The sequence below is a fragment of the Nipponia nippon genome, unplaced genomic scaffold (assembly GCF_047370975.1).
Source record: "Nipponia nippon isolate SJK-2023a ecotype South Korea unplaced genomic scaffold, ASM4737097v1 scaffold_6, whole genome shotgun sequence".
NCBI lineage: Eukaryota > Metazoa > Chordata > Aves > Pelecaniformes > Threskiornithidae > Nipponia > Nipponia nippon.
The window spans coordinates 33,798,174-33,824,139 of NW_028262380.1; the positions used below are offsets into that span (position 1 = coordinate 33,798,174).

Genomic DNA, 25,966 nt, shown 5'->3' on the forward strand with positions numbered 1-25,966 from the left:
TGAATAGGCTCTTAGCCAGCAGCAAATGGATGGTGATGTGACTTGTTCTGACAGGAGAGAAGGTTAAGCTAACTTGCACACGATTTGACTATAGCAAATGCAAAGTAATACCTACTGACGATTTCTGCAGACAGGCTGATGCATAGTAAGTTGTTAATACGTGCTAACTTGATGGTGCTTCTCAGCTCACAAGACAGCGTAATGTAGTGTACCACACTGCTCTTTGCTTAGGCACTGTTCTATCAGTAATGGGATTTTTCTGGTCTTTCAATAGGCTTCTATGGGTTTCAGATCTCTATGTATGTGAACATGTATTGCATTAGACACATAGCACCTTAATAGTGCAAGTTATGCTAATACTCATACTGGCTGGAATAGTCCTATTTAGAAGTAGGTATGGTATATGTAATGGGACAGAAACAACAGAGAAATGAGAGTAATTGTGATAAAGGTACTAAACAGAAACTTGCACCAACAAAATAGAGAGGAAAAGCTCGAAACCGGTTCTGTGAGGCAACAAGATGTCCCCATCTGAGCGTTACTGAGATAGGATGGAACAAAACAACGCTGTGAGGAAGCTGCGTTGCAGCAGCCTATGGCAGGCTTTAGCACTGATTGCTCAAAAGGGAACTGCTAAAGGTGAAAAGTCAGATAACCGGAGAATGAAAACCTTCTTCTCTTTCCCCGTCCTCCCTAATATGGACAGATGAATTCCAATGTTAATGAAGGGACAGCACGTGCTTTTGATTTGGTGATTGAAACTGAATGCCATTCTGTATGCATGAAAGGTTACTGAATGGACAATAGGAGACTGGGGAAAAACAAGTAAAGAAAACAGAAAACAAGCCTTTTCTGCATGCCATTTTTAAGAAATGGTATGCATCCAATGGGAGCAAGAAAATTAATGTAAATTTAGGATTTTTTCCCTCCTGGGTGGTAACACAACCCAAAGGGAAGAAGATGAGAAAACACATACGGAATTTAGAGTGAAAATAATCCAGTAGGAAAAAAAAAAATCTTATTTACACTTAATGTGTTTTATTCCATGTTTTCCATTGCAGCATAGATCACTTAGAGGTCTTACATGAACTCATGTCTGAATCCATCCTTATTTTCCTTAGAACAGGTCTGATGTATTATTTTTCCTCCTCCCAATACTTGTTCTAACTGACCAAGGAAACTTTGCTAGGGAAAAAACCCCACAACTTAAATGCAACAGCCTGGAAGACTGTCATTCTTGGCATAGTTTTAATGGCTGGACAGGCCTTACATAAGAAAATTTACTCCTGTCTAGGGTTCAAGCCACTTGACTTTACAAATGGGACAAGATTACTGTTGAATCAGGTGCATCTGAAATAAGGACAACATTATTTTGTTGGAAAATTACGGGTAAATGAGAAAGGTCATGCATGTATTATGTGTCTACACAAAGCAGAAGTCAGTTTATTTGCACAAGGGATTATAAAAACATGTATGGTTTCTATTGTGACCAGCTTCTGAGTCAGAGCTGGAATGTGCAGCGGAAGAGTACTCATCTCTGCTGTCCCACATGGCGCCCTCCTTAACCACAATCTCTTGCTCAGCCTCCTATTAGCGGGCATTTGTCAGTTTTTATAATTTTCCACAGTCTGAAATGCAAACTGTAGTAACAAATAGCATTTTCTAAGCCCCTGTGTATTACTGGAATTCTGCAAGGAATCAGTATGCCTGACTTTTTTTCCCTACTTCATATGTATCACAGAAAACTGCCTGAAATACCATGCCATGCACATTGACTTGTGCCTCTGGATTTCATTTGTCATTTACGATGAGCAGCTTGCAGTGAGTTTAAAATGGCTATAACAGGCAGTGCTCTTATTAAGAGTTACTGATCCTGTCTCTTTCTGTGAATATTGATATAATGGATGGTGGTGCCAACTAGAGCTGATTACTTCCTGCTCTTCAGTGCTGCTGTCTCTGTGGAAGTTGAAGCTGCAGACTTCCTTAATCATGCCAGTCTAGAAACTGAAAATAATAAAGGCTAAGTATAGTGGAGCCTTCTGCTATAGTCAGCACTTCTTTCCTTTAAATACAGAGCTTGGATGTAAGCTAGTAAAGGTAATCTTTCAGGGAGAACTCTGGGCATTTTAAATATACCCTGAAATACTTGCGCAGTACACCTCTCCTAGAGACTGAATTCTTCACTGTGGAAAATGCTTCTGAAATGGAGGCATTCTGTTACCTTAAACCAGTATGCAGACAGTGCACAAAAGCCTTAACCTCTCTTCCTATGTTGTATATAGTTTAGGAACCGCTGCTAGTAAGGTTTTATCCAAGATAAAACCTGAAGATTCCTGATTAAAGACAGAGATCAGACAGAACTAGTAGCCAAGGCTAGTAATAGAATAAAACATAGTCCTTGAATTACATGTTTCCTGAGGAGGTTTCAAAGTGCTATGTAAAGTGGTTAAATCATATTTCGCTCATACATGAGGAGAGTATCAAAGAGTTCGGTGACTTGCTACACGATACAGAGAAAATCAGAGGTGATGGGGGAAAACGTTCATTCTCACTCTTCCATCAACAAATTCTAGGTTTCACTTCTTAAACTGAAAATGTATAAGTTTGGTTTTTATTCTTCTTCATATTAAGAAGATGAGATCCATGGGTCAGAAGGGTTCCATATTTTCCCTGTCTTTCAAAATCTGTATGTCCCAGAGAAGGGATTTTAATTTTGGTCACTTGTTCTCTTCCCACTATGATTGGACTCCTTGATGATAAAATAGGAGGTGAAATAAACAGTACTGCAGTACTTTTTTCTTTCAGAGAATAATATAGGCTTTGCTTAAAATATTTATTTTTATCATATAATTGAAGAAATGCATTTGTAGCTCAAGATTTATGTCACAATATTTCCAAGAAGCAGTCTGCTGAAACTTCTTTGTTTTTAATGAGTAAGCATAAATACACACCAGTGAAGGCTTTCTCTGGTATCACATCAGAGTTGCTTGCATTTAAATTAGTGGGTCAGCAAGAAAGGACAGTAGAACCTTTTATTAGCAGCTGACTTCTCTCGAGTCTCATTTTACATTTTTGGTTCCAGCACTATTCAACTGAAAGGAGATACTGTAGGTATAAAAAAAAAGGAGGTGAATAACAGAGACAAGGCAGCTGCCAGACATCAGCTTCCACTGCGTTCTTCAAAAATATCTGTATCCTCACTGATATTACAAAGAACCATAATGCAGCATGTTTCCCTGTGAAACAGGTAGTCTTTTATATTCTCTGGTAAGAGCTTTCCATGATCAAAGTCTATGATACAGAGTTCAGTATTTTTTTAAAGCTGTCTTAGATGAAGAGGCTGCCCATCAAGTAAGAAACAAAGGTAAATACCCATATAAATTATATTTCACCTGCTGAAATCATTATGGTAGTGCTGTTCTCTAAGGAATTCCGTATTTTCCCTATAGTCACTTTGTGATGTACCAGAAGACCTCAAAAGTGAATTTGGTAACATTATTTCTCTCATAAACTCTTCCTGCGTTGGACAGCCTGATGCTTATTCCTCATCTTTAGTGATGGTGTTCGTTGAAAAGCTGCAGGATGTCTTAATTTCTCTTGAATTTTGGTCTTGAGGGTTAATTAGTGTACAAATGACAGAGACATTGTGAGACCTAGATAGAGAATGCATAGCCTGTTATTGCAGGCATCAACAAGTAAGTCTGAGATGTCATGGGCAATCTCTTCCTTGCTTTCTAGCTCTAGCTCTTTCCAGCTCTAGCTGGACATTCCCCAGGGCTCAGTACTGGGGCCAGTTCCGTTTAATATCTTTATCAATGATCTGGATGAGGGGATCAAGTGCACCCTCAGTAAGTTTGCAGATGACACCAAGTTGCGCAGGAGTGTTGATTTGCTGGAGGGTAGGAAGACTCTACAGAGGGATCTGGACAGGCTGGATCGATGGGTCGAGGCCAATTGTATGAGGTTCAACAAGGCTAAGTGCTAGGTCCTGCACTTGGGTCACAACAACCCCATGCAACGCTACAGACTTGGGGAAGAGTGGCTGGAGAGCTGCCCGGCGGAAAAGGACCTGGGGGTGTTGGTTGACAACCAGCTGAACATGAGCCGGCTGTGTGCCCAGGTGGCCAAGAAGGCCAATAGCATCCTGGCTTGTATCAGAAATGGTGTGGTCAGCAGGACTAGGGAAGTGATTGTCCACCTGTACTCAGCACTGGTGAGGCTGCACCTTGAATATTGTGTTCAGTTTTGGGCCCTTCACTACAAGAAGGACATTGGGTGCTGGAGTGTGTCCAAAGAAGGGCAATGAAGCTGGTGAAGGGTCTAGAGAACAAGTCTTATGAGAAGCAGCTGAGGGAACTGGGGTTGTTTAGTCTGGAGAAAAGGAAGCTGAGGGGAGACCTTATTGCTCTCTACAACTACCTGAAAGGAGTTTCTAGCGAGGTGGGGGTCGGTCTCTTCTCCCTGGTAACAAGTGATAGGACAAGGGGAATTGGCCTCAAGTTGCTCCAGGGGAGGCTTAGATTGGATATTAGGAAAAATTTCTTCACCAGAAGGGTGGTCAAGCACTGGAACAGGCTGCCCAGGGAAGTGGTTGAGTCCCTATCCCTGGAGGTATTTAAAAGATGTGTAGATGTGGTGCTTAGGGACATGGTTTAGTGGTGGACTTGGCAGTGTTAGGTTAACGGTTGGAGTCGATGATTTTAAAGGTCTTTTCCAACCTAAACAATTCTATGATTCTATGGTTCTATAAGCACAGATATTTTTGTTGTTCTGGTAACACAGGACAAGGTTGTTGATCATTAGTATATGATGAATGACAGAGCACGTACAGACTTACAGGACTACACTCCCTACAGAATGCTATATAATGAATATGGATGATATCTTTTTAATGAGAAAGTAGAATAATAGAAAGGGTTTGTTGTTAAAGCTGTGTTTTCTTTGGGATACAATGTAAACAATCTGCTTGAGCAGATGACAGGCCTAATTCATCCCCAGTGTCACTTTACTGGACTCAGTTGATTTGCATGAGTTTAATTTTGTTCATTCTTCTGGGGAGAGAAAAAAAAAAGTTGTTGAGAATTACATAGCTGGGAAGGTGTCCAGTTAGTATCTTATATATGAAACTTTTATGCCAGGTTTAGAGGCTCAAGTGCTTTAGTTTAATATTGGGGAGTTAAAGAGAAATACAAAGTAGAATTGAAAGTTATTGTCAAGGATTGCAAATATTAATGACTTTTTTTTCAAGTTGTGTAAACATAAAAAGGAAGCCCTTCCCTTCCTTCAATACTCTAGAACTTTTTGCTTAGACATTTTAGGTTAAGAGTGGCTTGAGTTCTTCCAGACGGGTGTGATTTTTGTTTTCTTTTTTTTCTGTACTGAGTCTGAGGGGTAGTGAAGCCAGCTCAGAAGCTGTTAAGGCTCTTGTTAGAAAGAGTCAACAAGAGGAATAGATGAGAACTGTGCTGAGATCTTTAATTAAGCATGCTGCATAACAGAGGTAGACAGGATTCAGTAACAGAGGACTGGAACAATTTGAATTAGCATTATTTCAAAAATTTCCATGGGATATTTAAAATGAGTCATTCAAAGTTATTAGAAAATAAGAAAAAGGAGATGCATTACAATCATTAAAATCCCCTTCATCACAAGATAAAATGTTTGTACATCTTACAAGTGTTAATAATTCAAACATAGATAGTAAGCCTGTAGAGTGGGACTTGCAAGACTTTCTAGCAATTACATGCAGCATGAATTTTACATTTGCTGAGTACCACATGAATAACGCACCGATTTCAGGGAGGGAGCTTTTCCCAGATGGGTGTATGGCATCTTGGCAGGACATGAATTTCCTGCTCTCCCTGCAGTGAATTCACTATGGCACAGACGCTTACTTCATCCTGCTGGTGCCACAAGTGTTCACAAAATCTCAGTTTCCTGATCACAAGAAACATTCAAATGTTTTATTATTTGTGTTATGATATAAAGATGAGTCTCACTCCAGTAAAATTCCCTTGAATTTCAGGGTAGTTGAGATGTGAAAAATAGAAAGAGATCACAACATGGAAGAGCAGTAGAGGAATCATAGCAGAAGTACAGTAGCGCAGATATGTTAGTTCAGGTAGTGTTTGGAACTTGCACAGTTTTGTTTCTGTTTGCTAATCAGCAGAAGATACGAGCTACTGTTGTAATGCAAGGCTTTTTAAATTAAAGAGACCACAATCTAACGGCCGAAATGTGCCATACCTCAAGATAATTAGATGCTGTGAATTTCCATAGGGTTTAGTTAACCTTAGGAACTCATGTATGACTTCAAAAGTGAGTTAAGGACTAAATTCACTTCAAAATTTTTGACTTGTTTTCTACCATTTAATAATTAACTTAATCAGGAGAAATGTTTGTACTAGTTTACAAATGTGGTATTGCCTAAGAAAATACATGTACAGAGCACCATCTAGTGCAGGATACCACCAACATAAAAGCCTTTCTGCTCATATGTCACTTGTCTGTGTTTAGCTAATTAAATAGGAACTATCGTGTTGCAGAAAGTGCCAGCCCAGTGGCTCCTGGGGCAATATAATTTTGCAATTACATGGGAGACCATGGATTGAAAATTACTTGGGACCTTTTGCAAGGACAACAAAACTGGATGCACTGAAATTCGGGTAATCATTTGTGAAAACCATATACTTTTAAGAAGAATCTGCTTATCTTCCCGCCCACAGTGTTGGGTGATATATTCATTAAATAAATCAAGCCAATCTGTTTATAAACTATGTTGGACACTGATTCTCACAATAGATTGAGAGACACAACTGCCATTTTAGCTGCTCAGAGCCTTTGCTCAGCTTCTGCAGAACCTCAGAACTACCCAGGCTCCTTAAGCCAGGCATTCACAGGTATGCAAACCACAACTAACAGGCAAGATTAAAGAAGGGAAGAAAAGAAGAAAGGAAGGAAGCTTAGATTCTATAGGAGACAGATAAAAGAAACTTATACACAGGTATTTATGAGTTGCTGAGGAAGGATGGAAAAAAGTGAGCTACAGGTTTGGGGGGGGGGGGTTGTGTGGTTTTTTTTTTTCTCAAAGGCTGTATTTTGGTTCTTCTGCAAGCAAACAAACATATTAATTTGGTTGTTTAATCAATGTTTAGATATCAACATTATGTTTCTGATGCAATCTACTAAGCATTAGGGTAGGATTAAGAGGAACTGTGTTAGTTAACTGGAGATGTAGCAATGACAAGCTGGATTTCATCCTGCACTAAACAAAGGTTAAGATGGCCTTCAGGTACTTGGAAAAGATGATTTTTGGATGAACACTATGTATTCAACAAAAAACTAATTAAGCATCAAAGAGCCACTATGTAAAAAGTTTTACATACTCTTCGAACAAGCACTTTAACAGAAAATGGTAACTTTTCTCTCTCTGAGCATACATTGCACATGGATTTTGGCTGAATGCTTGAAACCTTCCCAGTTCTCAGACCTACTCTGAGAAAACAGCAAGCATATGCTTATATTCATTTCAAAGTACATCCTGGTTTTGAATAGCTCTGTTTTTTGCTTTCTAAGTTGACCTCTTAATAGACAATTTAAAAAAAAAGACAGAAATAAGTGGAAATTTCTGAAAATTTAGATAGAGAATACGTCCCTGGATACTTTTTCTGCTCTTTCTACCTCTTTTACAGCTGCCAAAGAGAACCTACTACTGAAGAAAAAGATGCATTTTCATTCTTTTTGAGCTAATGAGGAGTAAACTAAAGGAACATGATAGGAATGTTCACAGACCTGGCAAGCTCTGGTTCGATTCCCCTTTCTGGGTATACCGTTTTGTTAACAGCGAGGAGAAGTAGCTTTGACAGAACAAAATCTTATACTTACAAAAGGGGTTCACAAATTGGTGTCAGGAGTAACAGTTTTGGGAATGGTGGGAAGAGATAGGCTCTAGCTAGGCAGTAGAGCTGAAGAGAAGAGTCTCCACTGGAAAGCAGTAGGCCAGATTGCAGTACCTCAGCTCTGTCAGTGCATACTAGACACTGTAGGGAAACCAAATGTTGTAGCATATAAGGCTCTTTTACTGCTTATTTAATTCACCTGGGCTTGTGGTTTCCATTCTTTTAATCTCCAAAATGTTTAGCAAATGGAAGAAAACAGAAATAGACAACTGAAAATATAAAGGCATTTCCCTTGAAAAAATATGACAAAAAGATGCATTTTTGATTACATGTTGCTGGTAGCTATCATTATGTTCTTTTTAAATCATGCCTGACAAAACATTTTCCTTGTTATTTCCTTGATTCCTATTCTTCTGTTGGGTTATATGATTTGTATCAAATGGTATGTATTCATTTTCAGCTATTTGGGAGTTATGTTGTTCTGTCTAATGCCTGAACAAATAAACTGGCCTTTGTTCTGCTATCTTGTAAGAATAAAAACTACCTTAAAACGTGTTCATACCTGTTGAGGTAATAAATTAATACAAACAGGCAAGCCAGGCAGAGAAAAGAATTCTCTTCCAATCTGTATTCTCTTGTCTGGTAGCTATTTAAACTTGCCTTTTGAAAATAAATGGTTTGCTTATTTGAGAACAATTATATGACCATTTTGAATTACAACACTTCCACATGTTTTTCATGTGGCCAAAAAGATTTATTACACAAAGAAAGGCCATAGAAAGATGGTGGGAATTAAATAGTGTATTTGCATATTTCTAGCAGTATGCTAGATGCTTTTCAGACAGCTAGGATATCAAAGTCCTTGTTCTGAAGAGCACTCAGTCCAAATAAACATATAAATACATTGTATGATGTACAAAGAAAGATTTGATCCTCCTTCATTTTATGATTTCCAATAGAGAAAAGGAGAAAGGAGTCAAATTCTACATGTCAATATGACAAAAGCAACCTAACTCAGCTGAAAGATTTTGTTAGCATTCTCGTAAGTAAAGAGGATGGATTTATGCTGCAGCAAACAAAAAAAAAAATACTGCAGATTTTATGAGCACAATCTGTACATGTTAAGGGTCTTATTTGTGTGCTAGAGATCCAACTTTTTTGTACTTAAATCCTCCATGTCTTTTATTTAAATTATGTGGAATATGATCTGTCTTGATTCTCTCCAAATACATGAGCTAATCTTTCCATTTTCCTGTGAAAAACTAAGGGTGTTTTTACAATTTCTACATAATGTCATGCATGTTTTTACAAAGAATTAAATACTCCTCTTAGAGTAGCAAAAGAATTTGAAAATCATGATAGGAAATACTGTACTTACAACATCTTTTTAGACTACTCCAAAATTTCCATCACATTATTAATGACCCATACCTACAGACCTGCTCATAGAGTTACACAGGAACCCATTTAAATTCTGTAATAAACTTGGATAAAAATACATATCAGATGTTCTATTTTAATGTTGAATGCTGAATATATATATATCTGTATATAAGTATATACATATATACATGCACACACATACATAGGCTGGTATGCCTTCCTGTCAGGTACAGAATTTAATTTGGTTTGACTGATTAAACACTGTTCCAAATAAGCAGCTGTAGAGCTAGCTATCCATTGGTCCTCTCATGCAGGGGTGCAGGGATGTGCTAAAGGCTAGAAATCTCTAGCAGAATATCTATTGATACATCACGAAAAAGACTGGATTATCTAGAATACCTGCTACTGCCACAAAAAGCACAGACCTCAAAACCTCTATACTGCAGATTTTCATCAGCACCAGTTTTACATGATAATGTTCTTTTTAGCTGCCTGAACCCCTTTTTTTCTCTATTTAATTCTCTTGTTTTTGTTCAGGTGTAATCTGATTTATCTTATTGAGTGAGTTTGTTTCACATGAACCTCTCTTTTTTCCCCCAGTTATTCTACACATTCTCCCTCTCTTATTCCATGCAATTCTTTCAAGGATTCTTGCCAAACTTTTGGGTTTGGAGGATGGAAATGGAAGGAAAAATAGCCATGCAGGGAGTTATCATACAGCTGACCTGTATTCATATCAATGTAGTTATAAATTGACTGATAGATTGCCAAAAGTTAGTTTCAATTATGTTAAGCTTGACTGAAACTGGCTGCCAGGTTCAAAAACTGTATTTGGACAGAGGGAGAGAGACTGGCAGTCCAACCACAAAAGCAAAATTATTTTAGGAAAGCAGGGAAATAAAAATGCTCAAGTTTGGCTCAGATCCATGTGTTTTTTAAAATCTTCATTTGCATCTGCTCAGCAGAAATGGATTACGTTTGATCAGATAGCTTTCTAGAACATGTTCCTATCTTTTCCATGGCAGGAAGCACTAACAAGCAATTTTTGTTATTACTGGCTATTAGAGTCTATTGAGGTGCTAGGCACAAAAGTCAGTTGTAGGCAGAGCATCTGTTACGATTTTTCTTGTACATCTACAGCTTGAGAAGGGGGAAAGCTCAGGGAGCCAAGACAACGACATAGGAAAAGGAAAAGATAATCAGCTTAGAAGCAGAACCGCTTTGAAGTGACTGAACAGGGCATTCGAATTTGGAGAGTTGCGGAGACTAACAGATACATAAAGAAAGTAAAAATCTACAGAGTCAAGCACTAAGAACCTCTAAAATGCCAGATTTTAGTTGCACATGAAATACACTTCCCTCTACACATGCATTATGATAGTCATATTCAAAGCGTAGCTCACCTTAAAATTAGTTGCAGCTTTTGTTATTTAGCCTTTTGGTAAACTCCAAATGTCAGTACATTAAAGTCCAGGTTTTGTTACCAAATGTTACCAAAAAAAAGAAAGGCATAATGGTTACCAAGAAGAAGAAAGGCATAATTACGGACCGTCTGAAAATGTTAGATTGAAATGATGTGACCAGCCCTAGAAATGCTTCAGCAACAACAGACAATCCACTTCTGTATGCTGGATTCAGTTGGTTCTAGCCTGGTAGCATCCCTTCTCTTCCTTCACTTCCCTGCCTCATTCTTTATACTTTTTATGTATGCTATGTAGACAACACAGGAAACAAATAAATCAGAGGAATTTGCAGGCAACTCACTTCTAAAGCCTTGAATCATTCCAAAGAAAGTATGTTCCATCCACTGAGTAAACCAGCCTTACACCTGTATTTAAACAGTTTTTTGGTTGCAATACGTACAATTCATTTTCATTTTTGAGACAACACAGTGACAATACTGTTTTTTTAAAAGGTGAAAGGATTTGTAGTTACTGCAGAGGTCATAAATTCTCCATGTTGATGAAGATGTCCTTACTCCTAGGTGAACACCTGCCTTTTTTAAAAAGTCCTGTACGCATATTAGCACTAGCATTTGTATCTACAGATTCATAGGCCAGATTGTCGTCTTATTTACATCTCATAAAACTACTGGTTGCAGAGGAATTCTTCCAGATTTATATATGCATAGATGAGAAGCAAAAATCTGCCCATCTGTTTTAATTTAATTTGCTAAAAGATTAACTAGATAAATCGTCTTAATAAAATACTTAAACAATATTAGGTTCAAAGTCTGCTGGTCTGACCTTCATGACAACGGATTTCAGAGAATACCACCACCCATGCCAAGTGTACCAAACAATCCCGTTGTCCGTCTTTGCAGTATAGGGGCCTTTGTAGTACAAACCGTTCAAGTTGGCAGAGTGACACCTGGTGGAAAAGAAAAGCAAAACAGAAATAAGCCCTCATGTCAAAAAATTGCAAGCATTTGTAGTTTCTGTGCGAGTCAAAAATTTCTCCATGTTGGCAACAGCCCAGTCTGACAGCTGCAAAAAGATGCATTTGTGGACTTCATTGTGCCTAAACAATAACAGTTTAATCAGGGCACAACTGCTCTTAGCGTCTTTGAAACAAAAGTTCTTTTTGTTCTTTCCACATGTTTTCGGACATTACTAGCTCTCGGAGTTTTACCTGCAAATCTGTTTCAGTGGAGAATTATTCCAGAGTTGTTCAGGTCATGTGTGGCAGCAGGGCATACACCAAGCAAAACTCTGGGAAAGAAATACTGTGCTGCTTTTTGTTGTTCCAGAGTAGCCCCTCCTAAGTTTTGCAGTTACCCCACATGGTGTTTCATATGACAAAACCTGAATCCCACCATCAGTTTGCCTATTCAGGTGTGGCCTTCTATTTACAAACAGAGTAAATCTGACAGCTAATTAAACATATGTATACCAATTGACTGGATCATTGGAGCTGGCATTTTATTTGACTATATGAAGTACATTCTTGTTTTGTTTTTTTAACACACTGAAGCAGAAATGCTGTTACAGTTTATTAAATACAGTGGTTAAAACAAACAAATGAACAAACAAAAAACCCCTAGCAAAACCCAAAAGGCTCGAATAGGTACCAGCACAACCTTCATACTCGTTTGGTTTCTACAAGAAAGAAGTTTAGATCCTTATGTGACCACATGGAGAGCAAAACTGTTGTTTCTTCTGCAGCACATTGTAATGAATCAGCTTGGTTTATCTGCCAATTCAGGATTTTGTTGTAAGTGCTGTTAACGTCTAGCTGTCGAACACCATGATGGATTTCAAAAGCAGACTTCAGAAAATATGGAAACAGAAAACAGTCCAAGTGAACCTTATGGATATTATTATTGGCAAATCTTAGTCTCTTTGGCTTTGCTTACACTTACATTAATAACAGTTTTTGAGAACTGAAATAAAAACTGTGATAAAAGCCTCATAGGAAAATTCTCATATATATATGCTTATTCATTGCTTACCATTTTTAAGCTCAATTTTGGTAATGCGTTGGTTGAAAGCCTATAAACTGCAGATATCAAAAGTGACTTTGTTTTTGAGAATGACAAACTTGTATCAGAGCTGACATAGTCTTTCTAGCCATACAAATTCTGCGTTGAGCAGGCACTGTCTACTTTGAATCAAAACAGAGATTTCATTAGAAGAATCATAATTGCTAAGAGGTATCTAGATCAACTGAACCCCTTCTTTTACTTCCTTTGATGGAAGCAGGCAAAACATGATTTTGTCAAGAGCAACATGAGCCAGTAACAACTCTTAATTAGTGCTGGGAGGCACTAATAGCAAAAATATACAGTATTCTGTAACTGACTGGATGCAGTCTGAAGTAACTGGAAACTGGACATACTAAAGAAACAACTGGCATGTGATTACTGAGATGATATTATGAAGCAACATTCATTACTCACAAGTCAATAAACACCTTGAAGTTAGCCTATGTTCCTCCTTTCTGATAGGCTAATTTTTAAAGTAAAAAACTGCACTGCGATGGTTTCAAAAGTACAGTCAACTCTTAATTATCTGTGGATATTTTATCTGAGTTATATATTAACTGTATGACAGATGCAGAGAGATGGAGTTGGTTCCCTGAAGAATCGTTTGAATTCTGCCTGGACTTACTGACTCCAGTACGGCCCCACATGGATGTAGTTATGCTGTCTCTAGGATGATTGGTGAGGCAGGAAGCCTGAGTTAGTGAGATCTGTGGCCCCAGCTTGATGCCTGGCAGATCCACTGTGATCGTCCATGCATGGTGTAACTAAAACTGGGAATGCTGGGGAGAGAATAAGCTCCAACTAGACTTGTTAGCTCTTCTTTTACCAGTTACGAACCTACTGACCTTTGCAATGCCCTGGATGCAAGAAAGCTTATGACCTGGGTGTAGTACCAGAGTGAATCCAGCTCTGTGGATTTGCATCCAAGCTGAAAAATCTCTCCTAGAGCTTTGCTTACAAAAGAATGCAGAGAGGCCATTTTCTGCAGAAGTCCAGGATAACAAGTGCTGAGCTGGAGCAAGACCAGTGGCTTTAAACTAGATCTGAGCTACTTCCATGTGGCCTCACTTGTGTCACATCCCTTGGTATTCATATTATCTGGGTGTTTCTGTATTTCATTAGTCCAGATAGCATAGAGCTGTCTATAAAAAATTCCTTCATAGCTGGGAGCTCCTATACAAACCAGCCAAGAGCACTAATTCCTTCTATGTTTGCTAATCTGTGCATGACAAATACGTGTTCCGAGTGCTTTCCTTTCTCTGCCAGTACTGTTCTTTTGGGTAGGATTTAAGGACACTGAAATTTTCTAGTATTTTGCAGTATTTAGTTTTATGTTAGGCTTAACATAAAAAAGTAGCAAGGCAGTGGAATAACACTACTAGTAACTCATTTTCATTAGACAGATAGACTGTCACTTTAAGAGTGTGAGCTACACAGCCATAATAGGAACTTAGCCTGGTAGGAGTCAGCTATCTTTAGTAGTTATGTAGCACCAACTACAAGGTATTAATAACTGTCAAGTTCTGCTGTACAGCTACTTTTGCAAAGGGGTCATTCTTTTGTCCAGACCAATCCAATATTAAAAAAAAAAGTTTTTAAAAGACAAAACATGTATGCAGTTGACTAAAAGTGATTGGTGATTCACTCTTAACGAATTCCATGGCATGGTGTCAGAGTTTTATGCTACTTGAGGTCTAGATATTCCTCTAAATCCACAAAAGTTCTGATTTCATGGGAAAAGAATCTCCAACATGATTGCCTTTCCCTTTTATATCTTAGCTTTCATGAGAACTGCAAAAAAACTTTGTCTACAAGCGATTTTTTTCCATATGTCTTAAACATTCTGCTGACCTACTATCCATGAAAATGTATTAAAATGTATTAAAATAAGTAATTAATCGTGAAACATTGAGTTAATAGCTACATCATATCAGCTAAGCTCGTCACAGTCTACTTACGGAAACAGAATTTGGAAAATGAAGAGTTAAAAAACAGAAACAAAGGATGGCACAACAGAGAGAAACAATGGAATTGATCCAGCCTGGCAGCTCTTGCCAAGTGAACTGAGATCACGTTGAGAGAGTAGTATGCTTCCCTGAGTTATATTTTAAACCTCTCTATTACCCAGCTAGACTGCACAGTTTCTCTTCATGGCTATATTTATCTAACTAATTAAGGGAAACAACATAGCTGCCTATACAAACAGTGCTAAGGCTACCAGTTTTATACTTTCTTTTTGAACTGGTATCTTGTAAGTAAGTGGGATTTTAAAATTCTTTTACTGAACCGTATTTTTAAAAAGATTTCCTCTCAGTCCAGCCATTCTCACTGACAGCAACTGAGTGGACGAATTCCCATCTTGATACAGAAGGAATAACAAGAGTGAGATGCTGTGAGCTGAGGTAAAAAAAGTGAGGCTTAACAACCTGGCACTGGCTTAACTTGTCAGATATTCTGCAGTACTGCCACATCTGGTCTAGTGCAACGCAGGAGAAATGCAAGAATGAAGTACAACAGGGATACATCTGCAAACTCTACATGACCTACTTGTGTAAAAACTGGTTACCTTAAAGGGGCAGAATTATCTTCTCCTTATTGTCTGATAACAAAGACAACCAAAGCCTATGGCAAATACCATTATCACAAACCAGCTTGAGCTGTGCGGTAGGTGCTGTCCCTTCTAAGGTGAGTCTCAGACTTACCAGCACTGAGATCTCTGGTAGGGGTCAAGTGCAGATTGCAAATATATTAAACAATGCCAATCCTATCTTCTACCATATGTTATTATTGTGTGAATACAGATGAAGCAGAATCCTTGACAATATTGATATAAAATCAACATACCTGTTAAACCACCAGCCAGCCTTTTCCTCTTCAGCACAGTTCCCTTCATAGTTGTCATTGTCCCTGTCTCTAGTACTGAATTTCATTCCTCGATGATCAGCCCACCATTTTACTTCAGGATGAAATCCACCAGTAAGGGAATCACCAGCTGTGCCAGAGTATTCACCACAGTTCATCTCATAAGAATGCTAATGAAAAATGTGAAGAAAAGAAAAAAAAAAGGTAATCCAATATGTCTTTAACCTTTAGCATGTCAGAGAGTGAAACCACAAAGAGGAAACTAATCTGTTACATTTGCTACTACTTTTATGCTCAGAAATGTCATGCCACTTAAACACTGTGTACTAGATTATGAAGGGGTACAAAGATGCTTACCAGGGGTAAAATTTGTCAATAACCTGATGTATAAATGACATAATAAAAACAATATTAGAGTTAGTTTGCAGTACATATTAACAAATCAGAACATCATGTACCATTATTGTTGGTAATATCAGCAAAAATAGAAAAACTGCTTTTATCCATGGCTGCTAAACCAAAGGTTCATATATCTTACAGAAAGTGTGCAATTGATGTATCAATGTAAACCATTATTATTACATATTTGAAAATTCCAAGCATTTGTAAGAAAGAAAACATGATGATAAGGTTCTACACAAACTCTTAGGAAAATTAGGGAACCTGTATGCTTATTGTCTGTCTACAGAATCCACATTTTCATTAAAACCTCTAGTCATTATTTAATATTTTATTACCTCTTCACCTGCAACTCCGAATCTTGCATATTGTGCAAAACGTCTTTCTCCTTCAAAATCAGTTAGATCAATTCTTAAAGTATAGTTCCCTTAAGAAATAACAACACAAATTATTTTGGTTAAACTAGCCTATCTCACTACTTTTCAGAAGACAGTATTATACAGTAGAAGTAGAAACCAATACTAATTATGTTTTTATCATGAATCTTATCTGTATCATCACAGCATATTTTATTGTTTTTTATCTTCTTTCTTTATGCATATTAAAGCGTATCTTATTATTCTTTGTCTTTATTCATCTGATTCACCTTAGAAAATTTTAGAATTATTCCAGTACAGATTTTCAAGTGTAGACAAAAAAAACACACCTAAAAAAATGGCCTATGGGCTTTATATTTTAGTAAGGTATTTGAGATGGTAATGAAAGGATAGTGAGAATCAATCAATAAGCGTACACCTGAGAAAATTAGATTTTTATACTCTGAAGATAAAAGAGTTAAACTAGGAACATATCCTGGTGGCATTGATTTCCATATGAATTAGCTGGCTAGGTCAATGTGTAAGTTTTGTATATGCAGCAAAGCAGAAGTTATCTTAGATTGAGTGACTATTAGAAAGATGGAAATAGCTTTCTAAGACTAGCCTAATCAAGAGGACAGGCCTACCTTCATGTAGCTTTCTAAGAGGAAATCAAGAGGACAGGCTACTGTCATGTAACAGCCTATGCAGCCATGTAAAGCCCTGACTAAATGAATCGGTACAGCATACTACCCGACTCTGGACTTTTAGTGATGCTGACTGTGAAATGGGTAGAGACAATTATTTTAAGGTATACTCCTGCCTACTGTTCCCTGTTTTGCAGGGGCTCCCTGCATGCCATTGGCCCAAGGACAGTTTTGAACCTTTTGTTAGCAAACATATATTCAAATGTGTTTTGTTCTGAAACTTGGAGAAGTCCATGCAGACTAACAACAGAACTTAGGATTTATGCTAACAAAAAGGGTAACAAAAAATGGCCCAGAAAGAGCAAAGAAACAGAAACAACAGAAGACTATTGTTACAATATAAATCTTACCTTGATTAGTCAAATAATGAAGATTTTTATTTCCAAGCCAATATTCACCATTTGTCAAAACAAAATTTCCAAAGCCTTCTTCATAGTCACTCCAGACTCTGAAAAGAGTATAAATTACTAATTTATCAAAAAAGCACGTTTGCTTGGATGTTTTATTTTATCATACAATCATAGACCACAGACTAATTCAAATTGGAAGGAACCTCAGGAAGTAATCTAGTCCAATGTCCTGCTCAAGGCAGGATCTGTCATGAGATCAGACCATGTTGCTCTGGGCTTGTCCAGTCAGGTCTTGAAAACCTCCAAGGACAGAGACTGCATATCCTCTTTGGGCAACCTGCTGACTGTTCTCACAGTGAGAAAGTTTTTCCTTATATCCAGTCTGAATGTCTCTTGTTTCAACTTATGTATGTTGCCTCTCATCCTCCCACCAGACACCACTGTGAAGAGTTTACTCAATGAGCTCTGAAATTGCTGTGTTTTCTTAGCGACCTCCGTGGAGGTACAGGCAGGCTACTATTAGGTTCTGCTGAAGCCACTCTTCTCCAAGCTGAACAAACCTTAGCCTGTCCTCATAGGGCAAGTGCTCCAGCCCTTGATCATCTTGGTAGTCCTCTGCTAAACTCTTTGTAGGTTAATTATACATGGGAACATTAATAAACAAATATTTTAGACTTTATTATCTTATTTACATTGTTGATCCTCACAGAATTATTTCTATTTTTCACATGTGAAAGGCTGAATCCCACACTACACTGATCACTGAATCCTGGTCCAAAGAGTAGTCCTAAGAGGTACATTCAAAGTGGTTTAAGATTAACAGATTTTAAGACCAGAAGAAAACACAATAGCGCAGTCCAGTCTCTTGTATAGCACAATTTACCCAAAGTGAAAACATTTTTCCTGATAAAATCCAGGGGATCTAAGTGAATGTGTAGGTGTATCACAAGCATTGTTTCTTTATTTTCTGTTATTTGATTAAGCTGTGAAACTCCTGCAGCTGGATATATAATTTTGTCAATTGAGGTATTAGCTAGCTGTTTTCAGCTTTGACTTATTGACTGATTCTAACAATTTTTGAACTCATACTGGTGCATAGTTTCAAGAATTAATGTGTATACTGAAAGCATTGAATCTTTTCCCTGTCTACAGTGGCTTTGAAACACTTTCTCAGTGGTTTTGGTTTCATGAAATGTTCTAATGGAGAAAAAAATATGATCTGTTTCCTTGATGAGAAGCAACCATACTTCAACCAATGGGTGAAAGTATTGGGCTGTGGACAGGCAGTCATAAGAGAAAGAAGCCTCTGTGACTTAAGCAGCTGGTAGTCTCTGGCAAGGGAGAAGAATGGGTGGTGTGTGGTGGTAACAATTATAAACTGCTACAGATTGCTTCTGTAGCTTGTCTGACCATATTTTATAAAATAAGAATAACAACGTTTTCTTAGCTGGATTGCAATTTTTCATCCACTCTGGGGATCAATTCTCTATTTCATAAGAGTATTGTAAAGTTAGTTACAGTAATTATAAACACAGGTAAGACACAAATCCACAGAAGGATGTAGATACATGAAAAGCAAAGTGGGCAAAGTGGAAGTTCTAAAAACCTTCTTGTTGCTTCTAAGATCTGTAAATATTTGTGGGTTTTTATATTTAAGTCTCACAGCACCAAAAATTTCACTTCTGGCCACTTCCCAAAAAATGCTTGAGTCTTGGCAAAGGCAAGGAGGTTAGGTGTCCACAAATCAAGTTCTCACCCATCTTATCTTTCCTGGAGGCATTTTACCATGAGCTACAAATTACTCTGTGGTGGGTTTCTCTCATACTTGTTTGATGATGGTATTTCAGTTCAGGCAGATTGCTTACATTTATACTTTTTTTAGATTTTTACTATTTGCAAAAGACAAGGTAGTCCTTTACCTATCATTAAGAGTTCTTGCTCCAACAATTGTTAATGCATTTGACATTGAAGTGTCTTGTGTAAAATGCACAAGCCGTCAGAAAAAGACTACAAGAGATGTCTCCCAGAAGAGAGACAGAGCCAGAAGTGGTATCTCACCTGGAAGCTGTCCCACAGAATAACCATTCCTCCCTTTTATTTGAGATAACAGCTTATTCATATAGTTTTAAAGTTAAGATTTAACGTAGCTCCATCTGGTTTAATGTTTCTCCACTTTGTATCCAATTTTAATGACTAAGTCTAGTACCTACCTATCAAAATTCTGGCTGCCATCAGAACGTCTCTGAAAAACAGTCCAACCACCCCCTTCAGACATGTCACAGAAGGCAAGGAATTCAGTAGGACTCTGGATAGGCTTCATCTTATAAAATCCACTTTGCTTATGGCCATCATTGTAGATTTCTGCACAATCTGTTCACAAAACATTCATTGGACACAGTTTTTTTAGTCCTATACTTACTGGCAAAATCAGAAATCAAGTCAATAACAGAAATCAAGTCATGTCATATAAGAGTCACATATGAATCAGGCTAATGCCAGGAAATACCTCTGCAAACACATTGTAATAACTTTGGGGCATTTTCTTGTATTTGTGATGCTTTAAAACTGTATTGAGCTGTAATTATTTTGACATTTCTTTAAAAGAATCTTTTTTCCACCATAAAATAATATCATTTTTGGTTTCATTTGACTAGCAAAATAATTCCCCTGGTTTAAGTGGTGTCACTTTTCATTTACAATTATATAATCCACATGAGAATCCTGTTACAATCATGTAACTTCTCTACATATAAAACACACAGTAACCTTTAAAAACAAATATGTATTTCTATGTCCAGAAAGTCCACAGGAGAACTGCCAAAAACAAGAGTATGGCATCACCAGTGTTAGAAAAGGGAAACAATTGCTGAACCTGATATTCTTGTCCCTTGTACCAAACAGGAGCAAAAACATATAGCAGACTACCCCCAAAAAGTGCAATGTATGTGTAAAATGATACTTTTACACTACTTTACACTTTGGCTTGATACCATTTACAGTCTGGTCTCCATTGGTGTTAATGACTAATGACAGAATTCAGAGCTCATGAAAATACAGCAGCAATGTAATTGTATAATCTTATCTTTTTTCCTCTAGGAGTTAAGAAATGAAAGGCATTCTTTGTTTATACGTAATCTACCATCAAGCAGTCATACAGGAAGGACGTATAATTTTCAAAATTTCTGTTTTTCCTGGCGAAGGTAGGGCTGATTAACTGCAAGAGTTTCCCTGAAACATTTATGAACATTTTGGCTGAACTTCCAGGCCAGTTTGGAACTTTCTGAACTATTATATTTCTTCTCAGTGAAAGCGTCAGTGAAGATTAGACATAGAAAATAAACACTTTATACTGAAAACAAATAGCTATGCCAGGATTTGAATAAACTCTAATAGAAAACATGATTTAAATAACAGCTAAGTTGTCTTTCTAGAGAATGTTTGATTGGCTTATAGAAAATAGCTTTTCTTGTCCATTATTTTCTTAGTAGGTTAGCAAAACACTTAAGCATATTTTAATTTTTAGCAGGTGTATATAGTGTGGAATTTCTCCCTCACTATCTAACCGCAAATTACCCAGCTCTGTTGACGTTAAAATGTTAGACCAGTTTGAACGAAATAATGCAGTATCAACAGGGAAAAGCATTTTCCAAGCTATAAGGAAAGTGAAAAAATAATGGAAAAATAAAAATAATCAGAAAATGGAACAACTTAGATCTGTTATTTAGAATCACAATTTAAGAAAATAAACTGAGGCATATGCTAAGAAAGGACAAATATCTTTCAGCTAAATCTGGTTTTAATAATCTTTTCCAGTAACAAATGAGTCAGCCTTAATAATAAAAAAGTATTCTAGAATGCTGAATACATAAATAAACATACAGCTAAAATTTAAAGTCAGACTTACAACTACTTTTTTATTTTAATGTGCTTTATTATATTTGATGCTTTGTTATATGCTATGATTTCTTCCAGCAGCATAAACATTACAAGCAAATTGAATCAAGGTTATTAAAAATTATAGAAGTTTAGACTCTCTAGCACTGGACAACTAGAAACAAACACCATCCAAGAATCAGACCCCCAAATTGTATTTTCAGTCCAGCTATTGGTTTGGATGGTGTTTTGTTATTTTAAGAGTTTGGGCCTCGCTCCAGCTACTATGGGCTAACACACTCAGCCTTCTTCCGCTGCAGAGGGAGCAGATCACCACCAGAATGCTGGGGAGATAACAAAACCAACTTAAAACGAGTATTTTAGAAGCTGTGATGTCCTGAGCTGAACCTAACTCAGTCAAAATGATGCAACATACAGAATATTATTAAAGTGAGATGCAGATGTCATTATGCCAGGCTTATGTGTGTAAATATGGAAGTCTCGGGGACTTTACAGATTGGAACAGAGTCAGTGTGTGCTTGTAACCCATGAGACCCTGAGATTAGTCAAAAAAGGGTGTTTAGAAATCTGTAACTCTTATTAACATTATGTAAATGTCTATTACTGGCTTTTATCTGTTGTATTGCTGATATTTATTCTGAATTTATTGTTCACTGATTGTTTTTTAATTATATGCTATTACTAAATCAATAAACCACTTCAATCCTGATTTGATTTATACGGTGTGACATCATTAACAATCTTTCCCTGTGGCAGCAGGCCTAGGTAAAAGCTGAATGCTGTGTTTTAAACAAACAATTTTCTATGAGCTTTTGAAACAATAAGTCAATGGGCCCAATTGTGCTAAAGCTTCTGGGTATCATTACAATGAATGGAAATGAAAAGAATAGCTTCATTTCTAACCTGAATACTGTCTTTTTCCTCCCAAGTCAATGACACTGTTTTCATCTCCTCTGTCACTGTACTGAATCTCTTTCTTCTCTAAAAGCTGTATAATTTTTAACTGCTGCTGTTTCACACGATGTTCCAGAAGCCTCACCTGGCCCTGAAGTCGTATCTGCTCTTGAAAACAGTTCTGTAGGTCCTAGAGAGGAAAACATATCTTATTGTAAAATCAACAGTTTTTTGTGATGTTTAACGTGTGACACAAAAAACCAACCAACCAAACCATAAATAAAATTTAACTTGAATAAAACATTTTGGTCACAATCTCCTACAAACACTGTGTTGACTTCCACCTCAATTGCTACCTCTACTTAAAATTATTTCGTATATTAGAGTGTCCAAACATATACCCGCTTTGCAAAGAGACCTTCTCTTTAGTGGCTATAACTACCAGCTCTCACTGCAAACTTCCAGAGGGGACTTTAAGGAAAAACACTATTGTACAGAACCTATCATAAAGATTGCTTATTCTCTGTCACCTGCCATGTACAGAGATTTACGATCCAGTGAGGCCTGCTACTAACATTGTGAAGGTTCTAAAATTCCAGAGTTTTAAAGAAATACAGTCCATGCTGATATGTTTTCAACTTCATTGTGCATTTTTCAAATGCTTTTAGATTACACAGTTCTTATGATAAGAACCTTAACATTGCCAACATAAATATTGTAAAGTTACAAGCTCATTTTTGGCATGCTAAAATAAATAGTCCCTAAGAAGCCGCGAATATGCATGAAAAATAAAAGTTAAAAACTTAACATCAATATTGTGCTGTGACTTGTACACTTGATTTTGCCATGCAGAGTGGGTGAGAAATGTGGTGATTCTGATATGGTGATACCTGGCGCTCATTTCACCCTGGTGCAAATACGTGACAAGAGAGCTGGAATAACTGTTCCAAATTCTGACATGCTGAATGTACGCAGAGTAATAAATAATTGTTTTTAGATTAATGACTATGGTAAAATAGTGAAAGTGAACAAAACCCAAACTAGGGAGTTTAAATTAAACCAGCCTGTACAGTTTCAAAAAGATATCAAACAAATTTGATTTCAACATGGGGAAAAAAGTCTTTGGGGTTTTATGATACATTTTACAAATGTGACATGAGGTTTTGCATCAGTAACATTGTGTCTGCAATTTTATATGAGCAAACAGAGTTTAGTAGCTATGGTGCTTGCACAAGAGCACAACTAGCACTGTAAAAGCAAAATCTGAGGGCAACCTTTTGGAAATCTGATATGCAAGATCAAATATGCAGTAGTTCTAAATTGGTGCAACCTTATTCACAGGGCAACATTATTTACATGAGCTAAGGATGTAGACCTATAACATTTGCCATCCATATGGAAGAGCTGATATCTTAGAACGTTGCTCTATCACACTGAACTATAGAGAGATCTGAAGCAGCATACTGATGTGCACCTCCAGTGGCATCTGCATACTTTCATTTTTATCAGACTCAGGCTTCATCTATTTTCCATGAACACTCCCACCAAAGTCTTTTTGTCACTTTCTTGCTGCAGTTTTTTTTTTTTTTTCCTTCTGTCTGAAAAGGTGATACCGTTCTGTAAGTTTCTGTGCAGCACACACACACTTCTGGTTAGACTGACTTCCTTGCAGTACCATTCACTACAACTCCAAGAACAGACTTTGTGAATTAAACTAACAGTCTTAATTAGAAACTGCATTTTATGACTCTTCTACATGCAGATTTTTTTTCATAATTAATTTGTGTCTCTGGGTTTGGGCTGCCCATGTCAGGCTGCTTTGACAGTAGGTGTGTCTGCAGACTTCAACTGTCTGCTTGCTACCAGGTCCTGAGAAGCCATTAAGATGCTTGACCACAAGGAGGAGCGGTAAAGTGAGAGGCATGTTTACCAAACACTAAAATTTTTAGAAGCAGTGACCTAATATCCCTAGAGTCCTATCTTATTTAAGAATACTCCCTCGAAAATCTTTTTCAGTTGTTGATAGCTATACAAGATCCCTAGCATACCCTCCTTTTCTTCTAGCAGGAAAGAAGAGAAGAAAATACTTAAAATATATGCACATACAGAGACAAACTTGCTACAGTGGCTTAGAGGGATGTTATTTGACCATAAGCACTGGTTAATGGGTGACATGTTGCATATTACAAAGAAAGGATGCACTATTATGCAGTCTTTCCAGGGTGGTTGTCTCAATTTATATCTGCAGCTTCATATAAACCCTTCACAAAAGCTGAGTTGAATTGGGAAATTCGGAGGAGGCTTCCTTGACAGGTCTCTGGAAATTCTCAGACTAGTCCCAAGTGCATACATGAAATTGTGGAGAATCAGAGAGCTGCATAGGTGGGCTGAGAAAGAGTGAATAAATAATTAAAAAAAAAAATATTTCCAGGCTCACCCTGATGAGCTAATGCTAACTACAGAGGTAAAGCTGTCAAAAAAAACATGTTAACAGTCAGACCAAATATTAATCCTAATCATATTAAGTTAAGAGTGATAAAGGAGCCACCATGCCACATTTAGTAGTTTTACTGCAGCATTTGTTTATTGAGAAGGATAGCCTGTATCAGTCTTAACTCAGTGCTCACAACCTTGGAGAACACGGTAAAATACCTTAGGAAAGACCTGAGTAATCCTGGAAATGGTGGCCCCTGTCACCAGGCCCTTGCAATTTCATAGGCAAGACTTCAGGTGGGTAGTCTCTTTAACAGGTAGCAAGGTCTGAGCCATGAAGAGCTACTTTCAGTTCTGGACAGAGTAGGAGTCTGCACATTTAAGGAGAAGCAGCTACAGGCAGCTAAGTGTGTTTCTTTCAGGTATAGTGAAAATGCATCTATCACTTCACCTATTCATACTGCTAAAAGCCATTCTTCTACTGCGATTAAATTGTATAATAAAAGTACAGAACTTCTCAAAAAATATCATTGTACCTTAGAAAAGCTTGGTATCTAAATTCAGTATGACGCTACTTCATTTACCGCCATAAAAGGTCCTTTCCTTTGAATCAAATTAAACACAAGTCTGCAACAAACTATGTCTCTCAATATTATTCTTAACTTTGCATTTTAAGTTGATCTTTTCTTTTTGTTTACTTAAAAATTGTGAATTACTTCATGAAAATGAAAAACTAACACTCAGCTGATTCTCATCTGCTTTACAGACAATACACTTATTATGAGGTGAACAGTAACGTATCTACATTACAGATAGCAATTTCCTGATGAAAAGGATTTAAACTCACAGTGCTGGTAAATAGTAAATGACAGTCAAGAAATCACCAGCCATACTGAATAACTACACCATAAAAAAAAAATGACCGAACAGAAATAGAGTTTTGAAAGTAACCTACTTATGAACAGTACTGGTATCTGATACTTTGCTTTCTCTCCCTGACTCCAGCCTCCTCACTGACATCTCTTTCTGTCAACTCCAGACAAATCCCATTACATTTTGCTGCTGAACAGCAAAACCACAATTCTCATCTTTGGAATTCCACACCTATTTTTCACATGGGACAATCACAAGTTAACTGTGTAACTTCAAGGTGGATCAATGTGGCTTTTAGATCTGCAGCTTACCAGACTGTTCTTTTAATGTACTACTACACTTTTTCGCAGGATAAGTCTTTTAAAATCATTGGAGTTAAATCAGTGCACAGCTACAGTAATACAGAAGCAAAATGTAACCTAGGGTTGTTAAG

General features: G+C 37.3%; 1 protein-coding gene across 9 annotated transcripts in view; it reads right to left on the reverse strand.

The window, feature by feature from the left end:
* FGL1 (fibrinogen like 1) overlaps positions 1-25,966 on the reverse strand; it is a 47,711-nt gene that overhangs the window by 4,621 nt on the left and 17,124 nt on the right. For 5 of the 9 annotated variants that reach the window (XM_087736197.1, XM_087736196.1, XM_087736195.1 and 2 more), the window contains 8 exons: positions 22,237-22,417; positions 19,650-19,809; positions 17,440-17,537; positions 16,365-16,453; positions 15,610-15,797; positions 11,528-11,651; positions 7,885-8,039; positions 13-5,937 (listed from right to left, as the gene is read on the reverse strand). In XM_087736197.1, the coding sequence (XP_087592323.1) occupies positions 5,796-5,937; positions 7,885-8,039; positions 11,528-11,651; positions 15,610-15,797; positions 16,365-16,453; positions 17,440-17,537; positions 19,650-19,809; positions 22,237-22,417 (1,137 nt within the window). In that variant the 3' untranslated portion in view covers positions 13-5,795. Of the gene's footprint in view, positions 1-12; positions 5,938-7,884; positions 11,652-15,609; positions 15,798-16,364; positions 16,454-17,439; positions 17,538-19,649; positions 19,810-22,236; positions 22,418-25,966 lie in introns of those variants that run through there. The other 4 variants (XM_087736203.1, XR_015699622.1, XM_087736200.1 and 1 more) reach the window with 4 other exon arrangements.